We start from the raw sequence: 19,843 nt of genomic DNA on the forward strand, positions 1-19,843 counted from the left end.
CGGCCCTCGCCCCGGCCCCGTTCTGTGCGGAGCTGACCTCGGGTCCGCAGCGCGGCGGGTGGGGCTTTGGGGCTCCGCGGGGTGCCCGCGCCCTCCCCCAGGCCCCGGCCGCCCCCTGGGCCGGGCGCCGCGCGGTGGGAGGCCGAGGCCCCGCCCCGGCCCGCCCCGCCCCCCGGGCGGGATAATTGAACCGCGCGGCGCGGCCCGGCCCCGCGTCTGCCCGGCCCGGCCGAGAGCGGAGCCCGCCGCGCCTTTGTCCGCCGCCCGCCGCCCGCCGCCCGCCGCCCGCCGCCCGCCGCCCATGGAGCGCGCCGCGCCCCGCAGCCCCGTCCCGCCGCTGCCGCTGCTGCTGCTCGGCGGCCTCTCGCTGCTGGCGGCCCGAGGTAGGGGCGCCCCGACCCCGCCCCGCCCCGCCCGCGGCCCGCGCGCTCGCTCCCGGGAAGTTCTCGCCGCGGAGCCGAGCGCTGCGGCCCGCGCCCGTCGCCGGGACCCGGCCCCCGTCGCTGCGCCCCGGCCCCCGTCGCTGCGCCCCGGCCCCCGCCGCTGCGCCCCGGCCCCCGCCGCTGCGCCCCGGCCCCCGCCGCTGCGCCCCGGCCCCCGCCGCTGCGCCCCGGCCCCCGCCGCTGCGCCCCGGCCCCCGCCGCTGCGCCCCGGCCCCCGTCGCTGCGCCCCGGCCCCCGTCGCTGCGCCCCGCGCCCGTCGCGTCCCCGGGCTGCGCCCCGACCTCCGGCCCCGCGCCGGCCCGCCCCCCGCCTCGCCGCTCCCGCCGCCGGCTCCGAGGCCGGGCCCGGGTGGCCGCCGTCGGGGTGTCGGTGCTCTCGCCCCGCCCGCCTCCGAGGGGCCGCGCGCCCCGCTGCGGGGGGCGAACGGGGTCGGGAGGACTCGCCCGGGACAGCGGCCCGGGACGCGCGCAGGAAGTCAGGGGCAGCCTGGAGGCTTGCGGGGTGATGGGGGGCTCGCCACCCCCGCGGGAAGCGAGGGTCCGGGCCGGCCTTGGCGAGCCGGGCGGAGGACGGGGGACCGGGGACGGGGGACGGGGGACGGGGGACGGGGGACCGGGGACGGGGGACGGGGGACCGGGGACGGGGGACGGGGGACGGAGGACGGGGGACCGGGGACGGGGGACCGGGGACGGGGGACCGGGGACCGGGGACCGGGGACGGGGGACGGGGGACGGGGGACGGGGGACCGGGGACGGGGGACGGGGGACCGGGGACGGGGACGGGGGACGGGGGACCGGGGACGGGGGACCGGGGACGGGGGACGGGCGACGGGGGACCGGGGACGGGGGACGGGGGACGGGGGACCGGGGACGGGAGACCGAGGACCGGGGACGGGGGACGGGGGACGGGGGACGGGGGACCGGGGACGGGAGACCGGGGACGGGGGACGGGGGACGGGGGACGGGGGACGGGGGACCGGGGACGGGGGACCGGGGACCGGGGACGGGGGACGGGAGACCGGGGACGGAGGACGGAGGACGGGGGACCGGGGACGGGGGACCGGGGCCGGGGGGCCGGGGACGGGGGACGGAAGACGGGGGACGGGGGACCGGGGACCGGGGCCGGGGGGCCGGGGACGGGGGACGGAAGACGGGGGACCGGGGACGGGGGACGGGGGACCGGGGCCGGGGGACGGGGGACCGGGGCCGGGGGGCCGGGGCCGGGGGGCCGGGAACCGGGGCCCGGCCTCTCCGCCCACCCCGCTGCGGGCCGCCTGAGTGCGCCGCGCTGCTCGGTGCAGACGGCGGGCCGCGCGCCCCGACCCCCTCCCCGTCCTCGGTGGGGTGCGGGCGGCCTTTGTTCCCGCGCACGCAGGTCCGCCCCCTCCCAGGCCCTGGCGCCGTCCCTGGCCATCGGCTTGCCTCCCGTCTCCTCCTCGGTCAAAGGTCCCCGGTCCCGGATAACATCCCGCGGGATTCGGGAGGGGGAGGGGGAGGGGAGGAGCGGCCGCCGGACCTGCCCTCCTCTCCCTCCCCCTCCCTCCCCCTCCCTCCCGGGGTCCCCCACCCCTGGGCAGCTGCCGAGTGCTCTGCTGGGGGGGATGGGGTGTCACTTCTCAGGGCTGGAGACAGTGCAGGGTGGCCAGGACTCAGTGCTGGCCCTGGGTGGCCCCAGCATTCTGGGGCTCATGGGGGGTCTCACCTGGGTGAGGCCAGGCAGGAAGGAGGGTCTTTGGGGCAAGGGGACTCTGGACCTGGGCGTGGGGGATGGAGTCTCCTGGTGGAGGTGCAGGGGACCCCAGAGACCCCACATGGTGGCCATGAGGGAACAAGTCCAGGAAGCAGGCTCAGTTCAACCCTAGCCCAGCAGCCCAGGGCCGTCCTCCGGTCCTTCCCACCGTGGCCGGCTGGGGTGACGGCTCCTCAGCAGTCCTTCTTAGAAAGACTCGACACTTTTGTGGCAAGAGCCGGATGGATCCTTTTTGATTCTGGGGTTTCAGGAGTTCAGTTTGGTGTGGCCTGGGAGGCAGAGCCAGCCAGAGGGCATCCTTGCTGCAGGGTGTGTGTGTGTGTCGGTCTCGTGGATGGGGCAGCCCTCCAGCCCTGTTGCGAACCCACTGAAGTGCATTTGGCCACTGACATCAGGCCCTGGGTTCTCCAGCCCAGGAGCAGAGCGAATGGCTGGCCTGTCTGCCTGGTGTCGCGTCTCTGCCGGCCCTGTTGGGCTTTACGGAGCCCTGGGGCAGGGAAGGGCAGTTGTGTTTTCTCCAAGGCTTTCTTGGCCACTCCTCTGGCTCCAGACAGTTTCCAACTGATTATAAAAAAAAGTCATGGGAGGGAGAACAAAGAGAGACTTGGCGCAGAAACCTGTGGCCTGGGTCTCTGCGCCTGGAAGGTTCCGTCTGGAGGAGGTGGGGGCCTGTGGATGAGGACGAGCCTGCCATGGCCTCTCCTGCCGCCACACAGCCCCCCCCCTGCTCCCCGGTCCCCCGGCCCCCCTGGCCTGTCCAGGGCCTCGCATCTTGAGGTTGCGTGTGTCCCCATCAGCTGTCTTTGTGTGGTTTTGGTCCCAGTACTGGTCTTGAACACAGGGCCTTGCACACTCTCACTTGACTTTTATGGTCAAAGCTGGTGCTCTGCCGCTTGAACCACACTTCCACGTCCAGTGTTTTGGTGGTTAATTGGAGATGAGTCTCATGGACTGGTCTTTTTGGGCTAGCTCGGAACCGGGATCTTGATTAGCTAGGATCACTGGCACGGGCCACTAGTGTCCCGTTCTCTGGCAATTACCTTTAAGTGCCTGCACAGTGCCAGGTGCTGGTGGCACTGGAAACATTGCCCATCCTCAGAGAAAGCCCACGAGGGATGGGTTTGCTGGATTTCCTATTCGTAGACTGGAGATGACGAAGCCGTGTGGGAGCTGCTACGACGGTTAGCCGTTCTATGTCATCCATCCTGGGCAGGACAGAATCTTTGTCCCCAGGACCGCTCTGGAAGTTTTGCTGATGCCCTGGTCTGGGGAGCAGGCAGCTGCTGCGTGCCCAGGGCCCAGCCCTGTGGTGAAGGTCACACAGCTCAGACGCTGCAGCTGGCTGGGAAGGAGAATCATTCTTTAGGAGCTCCAGAAAAACAAACCCAAGCCCTCACTGTGGCAGTCTGGACGGATGTCCCGGAGGAGCAGTGTGTACTTGGAGGCTGCAGCCATCTTGGCCGAGTTGGTGGGCCGGGCTGCGCGTGGTGGGTGGAAGTGTTCCTGGCAGGGGCAAGGACCAGAGGAAAGGCCAAGTTGGCCGGAGAAAATCAGGGCATTTTAGGGAGCTTGCTGGCATCCTACCCTGTCCTCATGCAGGGCACAGGCCCTCCCCATCCCTTCCTCCCCCCCCCCCAGCTGCTACCCCCTGAAGAGCCAGGGCCATGCTGGACAAGCCAGCTTTGCAGGTGACTTTGAGGGAAATACTCCTCACCGAGCACAGGACAGTTTCGTCGTTGCATTTTATGCCACAAAAGATTTTTTTTTTTCCTCTTGCAAAAGAATCCAGTCACAATTTAATTCATAAACACTCTGGCAGGCCCTGGGTGGTTCCGGTCTCCACCATGACCTCAGCCGTGGCCACAGAACAAAACAGCAGTGCGGGGAGGGGAAGCCTGCCAGCTTCCTGAAATGAGAGCCCCTTGGGGCCCGGGCGGCTGAGGGAGGGCCTGGGGATGGGTCGGGCGTCTGCCTGTGCGCTGCTGAGGCTGGCAGGGCTGGTTCTGACCAAGGCCAAGGCTGAGTGCCTGTTGCTGCGGTGTGTGTGTGTGTGTGTGTGTGTGTGTGTGTGTGTCTGTCTGTCTGTCTGTGTGTCTGGGGGCACAAGGGGGGACCTGCGCTGGAAGGAGTTAGGAGAAGGCGCTGCTTCGGTCTGAGTGGCGTGAGAGCTGGTGAGCGATGGTGGTGGCAGTCTGCTTTGCCGGGGCGGAGGGCGAGGCCTGCTCTGGGTATTGTTATTGCTGGCTTCGTTCATCTGGGTATTGTTATTGCTGGCTTCGTTCATGTTCATGGGACCCAGCATTTCTTTCCTGAACCCCTTTTTTGTCTGCATCCTGTCACCTGCGTCTTGCTTGGGCTTGACAGTTCTCTTGGGGCCCATTCTTGGCCAAACTGCCAACTGTCTGTGGTTCGAGGGGGGTAGAACCAGATGCCTGTCCTTGCAGCTCCCAGACTAGTGCCTTTCGCCCTGCCCGCGGGGCCCTGCGTGGTGTGTGACTCCCCACGGCGCCCGCATACTCCTGCTCACGGACGGGACCCTGCCGTGGTCCCCAGCGTGCCCAAAGGACGCCGAGGCCAGGTGGCGTGACCCAGGTGCACAGCTGCTAAGGATTTCAGCTCTGGCATCGCATCCTAACCAGGACTGAAGAAATCTCAGGCCAGTTAGGTGCCAGTGACTCATGGCTGTAGTCCTAGCTACCCAAGAGGCTGAGATCTGAGGATCGTGGTTCCAAGCCAGCCTGGGCAGGAAAGTCCTTGAGAAGGAAGACGCTTATCTCCAATTCACCACCAAAGAGCTGGCAGTGCAACGCTAGCCTTGAGCAAAATATGCAGAGGGATGGTGCCCAGGCTCCAAGTTCAAGTCCCAGGAAAGGCACACACAGACTCTCAGGCTGCTAAAGTCCAGCTTCAGATGGTAGGGGTGGAGGCACTGGGTTTCCAACAGGAAGGGCGGGGGGGGGGGGGGGAGGGCAGCTTTAGAGGCAGAGATGCAGCTGCTGCGGCTGCAGCTGGCCAGAGTGGCCTGGGGCCACTTCCTCAATCTCTGCTGTCCTCACAGCTCCACCACCCAAGAGTCCGAGCGACTGCCTGAGGCAGCCCCAGGGCGGAGTGTGCACTGAAATGCAGCCTCTCCTCATCTTCCCGCTGCTAAGTAGAGGGTGGACCATGAGTGCAAAGGCAGAGAAAGGACCCAGATGTGGAGATGTGGCTCATGGTAGAGTGCATAGCCCAGAGTTCACACCCCAGCACTGGCAAACACAAAGCAAAGAGAAAGGACATAGAGCAATCGTGTGTGTGTGCACGTGTGTGTGTCTGTGCGCGCGTGTGTGCGCGCACGTGTGTGCGTGCGTGTGCGCGTGTGTGCGTGTGCACGCGTGCGTGTGTACGTGTGCATGTGAGTGTGCGCGCGTGCGTGCGTGCGCGTGTGCGCGTGTGCGTGCGCGTGCGTGCGTGCGTGTGCGTGCGTGTGTGCGTGTGCGTGCGTGTGTGTGTGCGCGCACGCGCGCTCCTGTAGGGGAAGGGCTGGGGGCCTCCCCAGGCGCAGGGCCGTTAGCAGGCATGCCAGGCCAAGGCGGCAGGGTGAATGGCACCCAGGAGATGCCAGCAGCTTAGGCTCCCCTTGGAGCCAGGTGGGGCACTGTGCAAATGTGTGAGTGTAGGAACATGGATGTGTGTGTAGGAATGTGAGTGCGTGTGTGAGTGTACATGGGTGTGCGTAGGAATGTGAGTGCGTGTGTGAGTGTACACGGGTGTGCGTAGGAATGTGAGTGCGTGGATGTGTGTGTAGGAATGTGAGTGCGTGTGTGAGTGTACACGGGTGTGTGTGAATGTGTATTTCACATGTGGCTGCCCACGTCTGAGCTGCAGAAGGACAAGTCTCACCCTCTGGGCTGAGCCCTCCGCCCCCCTCCCTGCCCTCCGCCCCCCTCCCTGCCCTCCGCCCCCCTCCCTGCCCTCCGCCCCCCTCCCTGCCCTCCGCCCCCCTCCCTGCCCTCTGCCCCCCCTCCCTGCCCTCTGCCCCCCTCCCTGCCCTCTGCCCCCCTCCCTGCCCTCTGCCCCCCTCCCTGCCCTCCGCCCCCCTCCCTGCCCTCCACCCCCCTCCCTGCCCTCTGCCCCCCTCCCTGCCCTCTGCCCCCCTCTCTGCCCTCTGCTGCCCCCCCTGCCCTCTGCTGCCCCCCCTGCCCTCTGCCCCCCTCCCTGCCCTCTGCCCCCCTCCCTGCCCTCTGCTGCCCCCCCTGCCCTCTGCCCCCCTCCCTGCCCTCTGCCCCCCCTGCCCCCCTCCCTGCCCTCTGCCCCCCTCCCTGCCCTCTGCCCCCTCCCTGCCCTCTGCCCCCCCTGCCCTCTGCCCCCCTCCCTGCCCTCTGCCCCCCTCCCTGCCCTCTGCCCCCCTCTCTGCCCTCTGCCCCCCTCCCTGCCCTCTGCCCCCCTCCCTGCCCTCTGCTGCCCCCCCTGCCCTCTGCCCCCCTCCCTGCCCTCTGCCCCCCCTGCCCTCTGCCCCCCTCCCTGCCCTCTGCCCCCCTCCCTGCCCTCTGCCCCCCTCTCTGCCCTCTGCCCCCCTCCCTGCCCTCTGCCCCCCCACCCTCTGTCCCCCCTCCCTGCCCTCTGCCCCCCCTGCCCTCCGCCCCCCTCCCTGCCCTCTGCCCCCCTCCCTGCCCTCTGCCCCCCTCTCTGCCCTCTGCCCCCCTCCCTGCCCTCTGCTGCCCCCCCTGCCCTCTGCCCCCCTCCCTGCCCTCTGCTCCCCCTGCCCCCCTCCCTGCCCTCTGCCCCCCCTGCCCCCCTCCCTGCCCTCTGCCCCCCTCCCTGCCCTCTGCCCCCCTCCCTGCCCTCTGCCCCCCTCCCTGCCCTCTGCTGCCCCCCCTGCCCTCTGCCCCCCTCCCTGCCCTCTGCTCCCCCTGCCCCCCTCCCTGCCCTCTGCCCCCCCTGCCCTCTGCCCCCCTCCCTGCCCTCTGCCCCCCTCCCTGCCCTCTGCCCCCCTCTCTGCCCTCTGCCCCCCTCCCTGCCCTCTGCCCCCCTCCCTGCCCTCTGCCCCCCTCCCTGCCCTCTGCCCCCCCTCCCTGCCCTCTGCCCCCCCTGCCCTCCGCCCCCCTCCCTGCCCTCCGGCCCCCTCCCTGCCCTCTGCCCCCCTCCCTGCCCTCTGCCCCCCTCCCTGCCCTCTGCCCCCCTCTCTGCCCTCCGTGCCCCCTCCCTGCCCTCTGCCCCCCCTCCCTGCCCTCTGCCCCCCCTCCCTGCCCTCTGCCCCCCTCCCTCCCGCTTCCTCCTGGCTGATTCCCTTTTCTCAGCCCCTCTGCACCCAGGCAGCGCAGGGCCGCAGCTCAGGGCTGCCCTGTGACAGCTGCTGGGATCTGGGTGGGAACCCCCCCCCCCCCGCGCTCCGGTGAGGAAGGCTTGCTCCCCAGGCAGCAGGGATCGGGAAGTCATTGCACCCACGAAGACTCTGACCTCATAGGATGAGGACCTGGGTGAAGGGAGTGGGGTCCTGGGGACAGGGGACCACATCAGTCTCTGTCTGTCTTCCTCCCTTTCCCCTTACACTCGGTATCTGATGCGTTTGATCCTTGGCTGATGCTCTGCCACCTGAGCCACACCTCCAACACCTCCCTTGGGCATTTTGGCACGGCAATGGTAAGCTGACTAGTCCAGGTCCAGGAGCACATTCGCTCACTTTGCCTCCCCCTGGGGAGGCCAAATTGCCTGGAAGAGATGGGCCTGGGCTCTGTCGGCGTTAGTCCTGAGATTTCCCCGAGCCCTGCTTCGGCCGCTGCCCCAGGCCAGGGCCCTGGAAGAGAGTGGGCTCAGTTTTTCCTGGTGCTGTTTGGTTGGGGTTTTGCCCAATAGAGCCACACTGATTGGCATCTTGGCCTTTTCGGCTAGACTCCCTGGGGCCCTTCCAGCTCTGCTGTGGCCTAGGAGAAGGATGCGGACCCTGGGGAGATATGGGCCCGGCAGAGACTGGCAAGTAGAGTCAGGATCCCATTCAGAGTCTGGAACATTCATCCACCCGGGAGGGTTTGAGCCTGAGCTGAGGAAATCCAAAGGACTGGTGCTGGCATTGTGTTTCAGTCCCCCCACCCCCGCCCCGCCCCTGCTCATGGGACTTTGCCACTTGATTTTGCTAAATGAGGAGATTAAAATAAAGAACAAGCCATGCTGGTCACTCCTAATCCTAATTAGGAAGTTAAGACCTGGAGGATTGCTGTCCAAAGCCAGCCTGGGCAGAAAGGTCAATCTCCAAAATAACCAGCAAAAAGAAGGGCAGGAGATTTGGCTCAAGTGGTACAGCATGCCAGCTCCGCAAGCAAGCGCGAGTCCCTGAGTTCAAACCCTAGTACTGGAAATAAGTAAATAAACAACCCTGCCCCCTAATTTGGAGGGGAGACTCTGTCTCAGAAGCAAAGGCGCACCCTTGGCCTGCTGACCTGCCCTTAAACTCATTTGCTTCCCTTTTATTTTTCGGCAGCTTTTTTGGTGAATTTCGTCAGCGCAGTTCCCGGCCTAGGGTTGGCCAAATCTTCTATCTAGCTTATAGGTGGGGAAACTGAGGCCGGGGCTTGCTCCAGTGGGGCGATGCATGGCGTGGCAGAGCTGGTGTGCAGGCCTCTGGGTGCAGGCCGGTGGCGCTGAGCTGTCTGGGGCGTTGGGCGCTAGCAGAGCCCAGGCCGCTCAGGGCATCCCCAGAGCTCCTGCGGTGTAAGAGGATCTTTTTTTTTTTTTTTTTGTCGGTTGTGGGCTTGAACTCTGGGCCTGGGCGCTGTCCCTTAGCTCTTCAGCTCAAGGGGAGCGCTCTACCACTTGAGCTACAGCGCCACTTCCGGTTTTCTGGTGGTTTATTGGAGATAGGAGTCTCAAGGTCTCTCCTGCCCGGGCTGGCTTTGAACCGCGATCCTCAGATCTCAGCCTCCTGAGTAGCTAGGATTACAGGCGTGAGCCACCAGCGCCCGGCTGTAAGAGGATCTTTAACCTCCACAGTCGTGCCGATCCCTTCCAGCGGCAGAAAGGCCATGTGGAGCTGGGTGCTGGTGGTGCACACCTGCCGTCCAGCTGAGGAGGCTCAGATCTGAAGATCCTGGTTCAAAGCCATCCTGAGCAGCACAGGGCATGAGCCTCTTCTCTCTAGCCAGCCAACAGGCTGGGAGGGCAGGTATAGCCGAAGGCCCCCTCCTGACCCCCCCTCAGCCCACGCAAAGCCCCAGCTGCGCGTGGACGTGCTGCACGGCTGGGCAGGGCAGCCCACTCCAGCCTGGCCGTCCACACTCCATCGTGGGCCCAACGGAACGTCCCCGCCTCTCCAGCCCCAATGCTAACCTCCGTCTCCTTGCTCAGACCCCACAAAAGCCCGGCTCCAACCCCACCTCCCTGCACAACCTCCACTCCCATGGCAAGGTTTGTTGCCCATTGCCTGTCGAGATGGAGAGTCGGGCCCGTTCCTTCCTTTCCTCCTCCATTCCCTAACCCTGGCCGGCTTGTGCAAAAGAGCCAAACAAGAGGGCAAGGCCCCGAGTTCAAGCCCTAGGACTGGCACACAAAAAAAGAAAAGCAGACACGCGTCCATGTTCTCCATTACTTCAAGGGCGGGGTCTGTTTGCTGTCCGAGAGCATGCCCACACTCCGGCCCCACCCGCAGGTCAGCCCCGCCCCTTTGCAAAGGTTGAATTCACCTGGAGAAATGGGAGTTTGAGCTGCTGTCTCAGGTTATACATGGTGTCTGAGGCCCTGGAGCTACGCTGTCTATTCGCGTACACAGCAGAGCTCTGTGTGTGTGTGTACACCCCACCCCTGGGGTGGGGTGCGGGCCGTCTGTTCATCCTGGGGACGGGGTCCTCTGGGGAATACCTTCTGTTCTTTCTTTGGGGACACTGTCTCCCTTTTGCCCAGCTTTGGGAGGTGTTGCTGTTGATGTAGATGGTTCGAGCTCAGCTAGTGTCGGAGCGTTTTTGTTTGTTTTGAGATGGAATCTCACTAGTTAGCTTTCCCAAGCCGGGCCTCTGGTCTCAAATCCTGGGCCAGCGCAGCTAATGGTGCTTGTGCCTGGCTAAGGCAGGAATCCTCGCCAGCTGCAAACATCGTGGTTGGAAAGTCGATTAGATCTATGGTAGTGTGCCCAGAGCCTCATGAAGATGGCATTTGCATTCATCTTTAGCTGTCTTCCAGGTCCAGACGAGAGGTTCGGTGTATTTAGAGGACTGGGAGGGGGAGGGATGAGGTGAGGCCTGTTATCTCTTGAAGGGAGGGATCTGGTTCCCACGAGAGGGCTTCAGGATTTCTCCAGCCGCCAGGTGCAGCCCAGTCATTACAGCTAATTATCCTCATTTGGGGCCGTCTGCCGACGTTTCAGTCTTCCCATAAAGATGTTATCATCTGTCAGCTCTGTCTTTCTTGGAACCCAGGCTGATGGCAAAGTGGCCCAGAGAGAATGGCGTAGAGCAAAGGCAATTCGAAAATGAAGGCAGAGATGGCAGGCTTTCCTGCTGCTTCGGGCTGATTTGTGCAGTAATAGTTGCGTGGACTGAAGGTGGGGTCTCTCTACGGGTGAGGAAACATTAGCCGTTGGTGTTTGAGGACTTGCTGAGCGACATTGCTGCCCCGAGGCCCCGCCTGCAGGGGCTGAGGGAGTCTTAATGACAGCGTCTCTCCTTGAACAGCTCAGGATCCTGTCCTCCATCTTAGGCTCCCCTTTGACCTCCCTGTGGCTCAGGGCTAGCCGCTCCCCAGCAGATGAGCCTCTTGCCTCAGCATTCGAAGTAGCCGAGACTACAGGTGTGTACTATAGCACCTGTTAAGACTGTCTTGCATGGAAACGTGTGGTTGAAGGCTAGCCGCGTTTTACAGGAGCATAGACCACATTTTATGTCTCTTAGATTCCCCACTGGATGACAAGAACCAGAGGCAATATCATGATGGATGGCAGGGGCTTGTTTTGTTTCGTTTGTGCCGGTCCTGGGCCTTGAACTCAGGGCCTGGACGCTGTCCCTGAGCTTTTTGGCTCAAGGGAAGCACTCTACCATTTGAGCCACAGCTCCACTTCTGGCTTTTTCTGGTGGTTAATTGATAAGGGTCTCATGAACTTTTCTGCTGGAGCTGCCTTTGAACTGTGATCCTCACATCTCAGCCTCCTGAGTAGCTAGGATGACAGGCCAGCAGAGGGCGCTGCTTTTGCTCATCAGACCAAAAGGGGAAAGGAGTGGGACTGGGTCCCGAGGGCCTGGGCAGCACGGGGCAGCAAAGGGCAGGGAGTGTGGCATGGCCTTGGGTGGGCTCTGGAGGGGATTTACCTGGACGAATGCACGGATCTTGATGCGGCTCGCAGTGTTGGAGAATGGGGGTCGGAAGCAGCTGTGGAGGCCTTGGGATCCGCGTCACTCTCCTGACGCTGTGTGGGGCTGGGTGCTGCGTGCAGGCCTTGGGACCCGCGTCACTCTCCTGACGCTGTGTGGGGCTGGGGGCTGGGGGCTGGGGGCAGGCCTTGGGACCCGCGTCACTCTCCTGACGCTGTGTGGGGCTGGGGGCTGGGGGCAGGCCTCGGGACCCGCGTCACTCTCCTGACGCTGTGTGGGGCTGGGGGCTGGGGGCAGGCCTTGGGACCCGCGTCACTCTCCTGACGCTGTGTGGGGCTGGGGGCAGGTTGCCTGGTTTTATACCTTCTGCAGGTGTGTTGTGGGCCACACTTCCACGGGGGACGCGTGTCGTCCGGCCCTGGGCGTGCGGCTCTCCGCCGGCACTCTGCCTGAAGCAGTGCAGTTTGTGCATCCGCTGCCTTCCGCCCAGGGCTGCTTGCTCTTCCTATTGGTAGAAGTGGACGCGATCTGTGGCCCAGGCTGGGGACGTGGGGGAGGAAGTGGTCCGTTCCTCCTCCACGCGCACATGCGCGAGGTTTCCAAGGCTCTGGAGAGCTGGGTGGACTTCAGAGGCTGGGGGCTGGGAGCTGGCGCGTGGACCGGGCCTCCCGTGCAGGGGCTGGTGAAGGTCAGGGCTTCGCGGGTTAGGGTTGGTCAGGGATGTCCTCCCTGGGTCCTCACAGTCCAACCTGGCCACAGCCCCTTGCCAGCTCTTCCTGGGTTCCGAGTAAAGTACCGGAACAGCCGAGGAGCCCCGGGAAGGTGGGCACAGACCCCAAGCTCACAGACTTGGATCTTGCTGCTCAGAACATTTGCGCCACATTCCAGGCTCATTCCAAGTTAACATCTGATTGTCCTGCTGAGAATAAAGTTCAAAGTCCCCTGACCCCCAGCAAGGCTCCCTTCCCAGTGCTCTGCAGCTCTGGGCACTGAGCCCCAGGTCCGGCGGCGTCCGCTTGCAGGAGCTGGGGCTCCTCTGGGGGGGCCTGGACTCCAGGACTGGCCACAGCTCCCCCTGCTCCTGGGGGCGGCGGGAGCTGCAGTGTGGGTTGAAGTTGGCATGGAGAAAGCGGCCAAGGTGTCACAGGACCACGCCGCCGTCACCGGGGACGGAACCACAGGCGTCCTGTGCGGAACAGACACGGACAAGTGTCCCGTGAGCACTCACTCAGGAGATAAACGGGAACGGGGGAGGTGTTTGTCTTCTCGGGTCGTTTCCGGCATCTGTCCAGCTTCCCTGTACCTCAGAGGGGTTCAGCGGCCGTCCTCACCGTCAGATCCGCTCCCTGGCCCGCTGTGCCCGGGACTGCCCTCGTGCTCTTCTGGAACGAGCGAGTGAATGGACACATGGGTGAATGAATGCACCAATGACTGAGTGAATGGAAAATTCAATGTTAGCCCATAATGACGTGCCGTCCGCCCGTGACGATGACACGCAGGCTTGGAAGCCCGTGGATAAGACGGTTCCATCTGAGCTCCGTCTTGCTCAGCAGACAGCACCCCCTGGCTGTGGTGTGCGGGAAGACGGTGAGGCGGGCGGGCTGAGGGCCCGGGTCCAGGCCTCCTGGGGGACACCTGGGCCTGGAAGAACCGGGTAGGCCCACCTTTCACCGCAGAAGGTAGCTTGGGGTCCCCCGGGGAAAAGGGAAGGTCTGAACTAGTCATTAAGGAGAGGGCCTGCCACATGAGGCTCCCCTCTCCTCCTGGCCATCAGCACTGGCCCTCCCCATCCTGAATGATTCTGGAAGTTTCTTCTCCCCTTCTGGAGGTGCTTGAGGAGGCCTCGAGCTTACGAAGAGCACTCTCCCCCTGTGCCCCTCCCCGAGGGCCAGCCCGGGGAGAGTCACGGCCCAGACACACGGTGCTGCGGGTGCCAGGAGACGCTCCACCCCTGCAGGGACCCCCTCCCCCGCCCCCGCTGGGCGCTGCAGAGCCTTCCGGGAGAGCCCCGGAAAGCCCCGCTCCCTGCCCTCCTGACAGGCAGGGCGGCCGGGCTGTCGGGTCCAGCCGCCACCGTGCAAGCCCCGGGGAAGGGCTGTGCCCCCGGGGCACCGTGGGTCTTCCTCCCCTGCGCCAGCACCATGCAAGCCCCGGGGAAGGGCTGTGTCCCCGGGGCACCGTGGGTCTTCCTCCCCGAGCCACAGAGCGGCCTCCTGAGCAGGCCCTGACCGAGGTGACCCCACCAATGACACAGTGCGCCCCTGCCTGGCAGCATCCCCCCCCCCTGCGGCCGAGGTCCACGGTGCCTGAGATGGAGGCCCGGGTCTGAACCATCGACGGGGTTCTAGGGAAGCTGCGGGTCTGTCTCCCTCCTGGCTTGGCCTCCATTTTTGAGCGTCTCCAGTGGACAGGAGTCTGTGGGCTGGCCGGGGTGGCGTCTGGCCATGGTTGTCAGCACAGCCCGCCTTTCTTCTTACCTGGATCATGAAGCGCGCACCCCATCTTCAGCGACAGTGTGTCCAGAGACAGTGTGTCCAGAGGAGATAGGCACTCCTCTGGTACCGAGCCGGCCCTGTTGGAGCGGCTCAGGCCTTCCTGGGAGGAGCAGCGAGGGCGTCTCAGTGCCACTTTGCTGAGGGACAGAAGGCAGTGCTGAGTGTCTGCTGGCCTGTCGGCTGGGTCGGGCTTACAGGGCGATGGACGCTCATCGGCGGGTTCTTTCCCCTTCGCAGTGGGTGCTGACGTCCCCTTGGAAACCTGCTGCGCAGATGGACAGCGAATGGCCACCCAGCACAGGGACTGCTCGCTGCCGTACTCCTCGGATTCGAAGGAGTGCAGGTACGTTGCTCACCGCCACCCTCCGGTGGACCCGGCCCCTCCATCTGCTGCTCCGGCCTCTGTGCTCCCAGGAACCCCACAGGATGGGACTCTGCCCTGGGCCTCTGTCCCCTTCACTGGGCTGGAAATAAGATCTGGTTTGCAACCCAGTCTGTCCCAGCTCTGCCACTGTGGACAAGTCAGCTTCCCCCGAAGAAAGCAGGCTGGCTGGGTGCTGGTGATCATGCTTGTAATCCTAGCTACTCGAGAGGCTGAGATCTCAGGATCATTGTGTGAAGGCAGCCTGGGCAGGAAAGCCCATGAGACTCTATTTCCAATTAACCAGCAAAAGACAGAAGTGGGGCTGGGGTTCAAGTGGTAGATTGCTAGCATTGAGTGAAAAAGCTGAGGGGCAGCTCAGCCCCCAGGCCCTGCTGAGTTCAAGCTCCAGGGGCAGCGTGCACGCGCGTGTGCACACACACACACAATGATCCTTTATGAGGCACCTACGCTGCACTCTGCGTTGGTCACACATGATCACATTTCACCTTGTTTTGGGTCCTGTTTTCAGATGAGGAAATGGGGCTTTCCTCGTGTACACAGCTGGCGAGCAGGGACGTCAGGATTTGAATCCCTTCCTGCCAGCCAGGAGCAAAGCGTCCCGCGTACAACGCGTGCTGTTCCTTGGTGCTGCGGCTGCTGGGTAGAGAGAGGGTAGAACAGCCAGTAGGAAGGCTCAGAGGCTGTGCGGATTGGCCAGGAGCAACGCGGGGCCAGGGAGGCGGGACGGGGTGGAGGGGGCTGGTGGGGGCCGCTTGTCCAGCCCTGCGCCCTGGTGGAGGCTGACCTGGGGTGGGCTGAGGGGCTGCGGCGGGGTGAGGGGCTGTGCAGGGCTGTGTGTGAGGGAGGGAGTCATTGGCAGTTGAGGAGCCAAGGGGAGCCGCGGGAGCCTGTGGAGGCGGGTGCCAGGCTGTCACTGCTGGAGCGGAGCGGGTCCCCAGCAAGATCAGGGCCTGCTCCACAGCTGTGCTCTGGGCAGCCAAAGAGATGGCGCGTCTGCGTGAGAAATGGGTGCTACCGAGAGGAGTCTGGGTCCCAGGGGGCTGGGGGCTGCTACATTGCGCCCCTGGAGACCCAGATGGGTAGGGTAGCAGTGTTAGGGAGGGTCTGGGCCGGGCGGGGCGGTCAGAGGTCTGGGGCCAAGGCTGCATTCGGAGCCCAGGGACTGTGGGGCAGCGGGCCAGCCTGGCACCCTGGGGTGCCCCGTGTGGCCAGTGCCCCCTCTCCCCTGGGACTTCCAACCCAAGAGAGCATGGGGGACAGGTGAGTCATGCTTTCAGCCTCATCATGCCCAGACGGTTCCTGAAGACTGACTGGTGTGTATGTGTGTGCGCGCACACGTGTGTGCATGTGTGTACATGTGTGCACACTGGTCCTTTGCCTTGAACTCAGGGCCTGGGCTCAGTCAGTTAACTTTTTTGCTCAAGGCTAGTGCTCTACCACTTGAACCACAGCTTTACTTCTGGCTTTTTGGTGGTTAATTAAGAGTTTAAGCAGCAGGGCGCCGGTGGCTCACACCTGTCATCCCAGCTACTCACGAGGCTGAAATCTGAGGATTGTGGTTCAAAGCCAGCCCAGGAGGAAAGTCCCTGAGACTCTTATTTCCAATAAACCACCAGAAAACCAGAAGTGGTGCTGTGGCTCAAGTGGTAGAGTGCTAACCTTGAGCCGAAGAGCTGAGAGACAGCGCCCAGGCCCAGAGTTCAAGCCCCACGACCGACAAAACAAAAACAAAGACCCAGGCGGGCAGTGGTGGCTCACACCTGTAATCCTAGCCACTCCAAAGGCTGAGATGTGAGGATCATGGTTCAAAGCCAGCCGGGGCTTAGACTTTTTTTTTTTTTTCCTGTCAGTCATGGGGCTTGAACTCTGGGCCTGGGCACTGTCCCTGTGCTCTTCAGCTCAAGGCGAGCACTCTACCACTTGAGCCACAGCGCCACTTCTGGTTTTCTGGTGGTTTATTGGAGATAAGAGTCTCAGGGACTTTCCTGCCTAGGCTGGCTTTGAACTGCGATCCTCAGATCTCAGCCTCCTGAGTAGCTGGGATGACAGGCGTGAGCCACCGGCACTGGCCGGTTCTTTGATTTTTAAATGGGGTTGCATGGAGCCTTCGCGATTCTTGGGAACCAGTGACCAGTGAAGAGGCGGTGCCACTGCCTTGCCGCTCTGCGCTCTCTTCCCTCCCAGAGCCTCCAGGACTATTCACATGTTTGGGGGAGACCACCAGTAGTCCCCTGGAGCTGCTCAAGGCCCCTCACACAGGGAGCAACGGAGAGGGGGATGGGCCACTAGAGCTGGGCAGCGTCCTTCTGGCCACGGCTCACGCGATGCCCTGCCTCTGCCGCATCCTGTTCAAACCACTGGCTCCCCTGGGCCAGCTGCACCTAGGCGAGAAGGAGCTGTGTGTGTGTGTGTGTGTGTGTGTAAGATGGGTGGAGCTATGTGTGTGTGTGTGTGTGTGAGATGGGTGGAGGGGTATGTGTGTGTGTGAGAGATGGGTGGAGGTGTGTGTGTGTGTGTGTGTGTGTGAGATGGGTGGAGGTGTGTGTGTGTGTGAGATGGGTGGAGGTGTGTGTGTGTGTGTGATGGGTGGAGGTGTGTGTGTGTGTGTGTGTGTGATGGGTGGAGGTGTGTGTGTGAGCTGTGTGTGTGTGTGAGATGGGTGGAGCTGTGTGTGTGTGTGAGATGGGTGGAGCTCTGTGTGTGTGTGTGTGTGAGATGGGTGGAGCTGTGTGTGTGTGTGTGTGTGAGATGGGTGGAGGTGTGTGTGTGTGTGTGAGATGGGTGGAGGTGTGTGTGTGTGTGTGTGTGAGATGGGTGGAGGTCTGTGTGTGTGATGGGTGGAGGTGTGTGTGTGAGATGGGTGGAGGGGTGTGTGTGTGTGATGGGTGGAGGTGTGTGTGTGTGTGTGTGATGGGTGGAGGTGTGTGTGTGTGTGTGATGGGTGGAGGTGTGTGTGTGTGTGTGATGGGTGGAGGTGTGTGTGTGTGTGTGTGTGATGGGTGGAGGTCTGTGTGTGTGTGTGTGTGTGTGATGGGTGGAGGTCTGTGTGTGTGTGTGTGTGTGTGTGATGGGTGGAGGTGTGTGTGTGTGTGAGATGGGTGGAGGTCTGTGTGTGTGATGGGTGGAGGTGTGTGTGTGTGTGTGTGAGATGGGTGGAGGGGTGTGTGTGTGTGATGGGTGGAGGTGTGTGTGTGTGTGTGTGATGGGTGGAGGTGTGTGTGTGTGTGTGTGTGATGGGTGGAGGTGTGTGTGTGTGTGTGTGTGATGGGTGGAGGTGTGTGTGTGTGTGTGATGGGTGGAGGTGTGTGTGTGTGTGTGTGATGGGTGGAGGTCTGTGTGTGTGTGTGTGTGTGATGGGTGGAGGTCTGTGTGTGTGTGTGTGTGTGATGGGTGGAGGTGTGTGTGTGTGTGAGATGGGTGGAGGTCTGTGTGTGTGTGTGATGGGTGGAGGTGTGTGTGTGTGTGAGATGGGTGGAGGTCTGTGTGTGTGATGGGTGGAGGTGTGTGTGTGTGTGTGTGAGATGGGTGGAGGGGTGTGTGTGTGTGATGGGTGGAGGTGTGTGTGTGTGTGTGATGGGTGGAGGTGTGTGTGTGTGTGTGATGGGTGGAGGTGTGTGTGTGTGTGTGTGATGGGTGGAGGTGTGTGTGTGTGTGTGTGATGGGTGGAGGTGTGTGTGTGTGTGTGTGATGGGTGGAGGTCTGTGTGTGTGTGTGTGTGTGATGGGTGGAGGTCTGTGTGTGTGTGTGTGTGTGTGATGGGTGGAGGTGTGTATGTGTGTGTGAGATGGGTGGAGGTCTGTGTGTGTGTGTGTGAGATGGGTGGAGGTCTGTGTGTGTGTGTGATGGGTGGAGGTGTGTGTGTGTGTGTGTGATGGGTGGAGGTGTGTGTGTGTGTGATGGGTGGAGGTGTGTATGTGTGTGTGATGGGTGGAGGTGTGTGTGTGTGATGGGTGGAGGTGTGTGTGTGTGTGATGGGTGGAGGTGTGTGTGTGTGTGTGTGTGAGATGGGTGGAGGTGTGTGTGTGTGAGATGGGTGGAGGTGTGTGTGTGTGTGTGTGATGGGTGGAGGTGTGTGTGTGTGTGAGATGGGTGGAGGTGTGTGTGTGTGTGTGATGGGTGGAGGCGTGTGTGTGTGTGTGTGTGTGATGGGTGGAGGTCTGTGTGTGTGTGTGTGTGATGGGTGGAGGTGTGTGTGTGTGTGTGATGGGTGGAGGTCTGTGTGTGTGTGTGTGTGATGGGTGGAGGCGTGTGTGTGTGTGTGTGTGTGTGTGTGAGATGGGTGGAGGTGTGTGTGTGTGTGTGTGATGGGTGGAGGTGTGTGTGTGTGTGAGATGGGTGGAGGTGTGTGTGTGTGTGTGATGGGTGGAGGTGTGTGTGTGTGTGTGTGTGTGTGATGGGTGGAGGTGTGTGTGTGTGTGTGTGTGTGATGGGTGGAGGTGTGTGTGTGTGTGTGAGATGGGTGGAGGTGTGTGTGTGTGTGTGAGATGGGTGGAGGTGTGTGTGTGTGTGTGAGATGGGTGGAGGTGTGTGTGTGTGTGTGTGTGAGATGGGTGGAGGTCTGTGTGTGTGATGGGTGGAGGTGTGTGTGTGTGTGTGTGAGATGGGTGGAGGGGTGTGTGTGTGTGATGGGTGGAGGTGTGTGTGTGTGTGTGTGTGATGGGTGGAGGTGTGTGTGTGTGTGTGTGATGGGTGGAGGTGTGTGTGTGTGTGTGTGATGGGTGGAGGTGTGTGTGTGTGTGTGATGGGTGGAGGTGTGTGTGTGTGTGTGTGATGGGTGGAGGTCTGTGTGTGTGTGTGTGTGATGGGTGGAGGTCTGTGTGTGTGTGTGTGTGTGATGGGTGGAGGTGTGTGTGTGTGTGAGATGGGTGGAGGTCTGTGTGTGTGTGTGTGAGATGGGTGGAGGTCTGTGTGTGTGTGTGATGGGTGGAGGTGTGTGTGTGTGTGTGTGATGGGTGGAGGTGTGTGTGTGTGATGGGTGGAGGTGTGTGTGTGTGTGTGATGGGTGGAGGTGTGTGTGTGTGTGTGTGTGTGTGATGGGTGGAGGTGTGTGTGTGTGTGTGTGAGATGGGTGGAGGTGTGTGTGTGTGTGTGTGATGGGTGGAGGTGTGTGTGTGTGTGTGTGTGATGGGTGGAGGTGTGTGTGTGTGTGATGGGTGGAGGTGTGTGTGTGTGTGTGTGTGATGGGTGGAGGTGTGTGTGTGTGTGTGTGATGGGTGGAGGCGTGTGTGTGTGTGTGTGTGTGAGATGGGTGGAGGTGTGTGTGTGTGTGTGAGATGGGTGGAGGTCTGTGTGTGTGTGTGTGAGATGGGTGGAGGTCTGTGTGTGTGTGTGATGGGTGGAGGTGTGTGTGTGTGTGTGTGATGGGTGGAGGTGTGTGTGTGTGTGATGGGTGGAGGTGTGTATGTGTGTGTGATGGGTGGAGGTGTGTGTGTGTGATGGGTGGAGGTGTGTGTGTGTGTGTGTGATGGGTGGAGGTGTGTGTGTGTGTGTGTGTGTGAG

General features: G+C 62.9%; 1 protein-coding gene across 1 annotated transcript in view; it reads left to right on the top strand.

Moving 5' to 3' along the window:
• The first annotated feature begins 245 nt into the window (after positions 1 to 245).
• The window catches only part of LOC138821995 (fibulin-1-like), a 43,966-nt gene continuing 24,368 nt past the window's right edge, over positions 246 to 19,843 (top strand). The window contains exons 1-2 of the mRNA XM_070014496.1: positions 246 to 383; positions 14,197 to 14,302. Of these exons, the coding sequence (XP_069870597.1) occupies positions 302 to 383; positions 14,197 to 14,302 (188 nt within the window). The 5' untranslated portion in view covers positions 246 to 301. The remainder of the gene's footprint in view (positions 384 to 14,196; positions 14,303 to 19,843) is intronic.

Source organism: Dipodomys merriami, unplaced genomic scaffold, assembly GCF_024711535.1.
Source record: "Dipodomys merriami isolate MVZ:Mamm:240054 unplaced genomic scaffold, mDipMer1.0.p SCAF_970, whole genome shotgun sequence".
In the NCBI taxonomy this organism is placed as follows: domain Eukaryota; kingdom Metazoa; phylum Chordata; class Mammalia; order Rodentia; family Heteromyidae; genus Dipodomys; species Dipodomys merriami.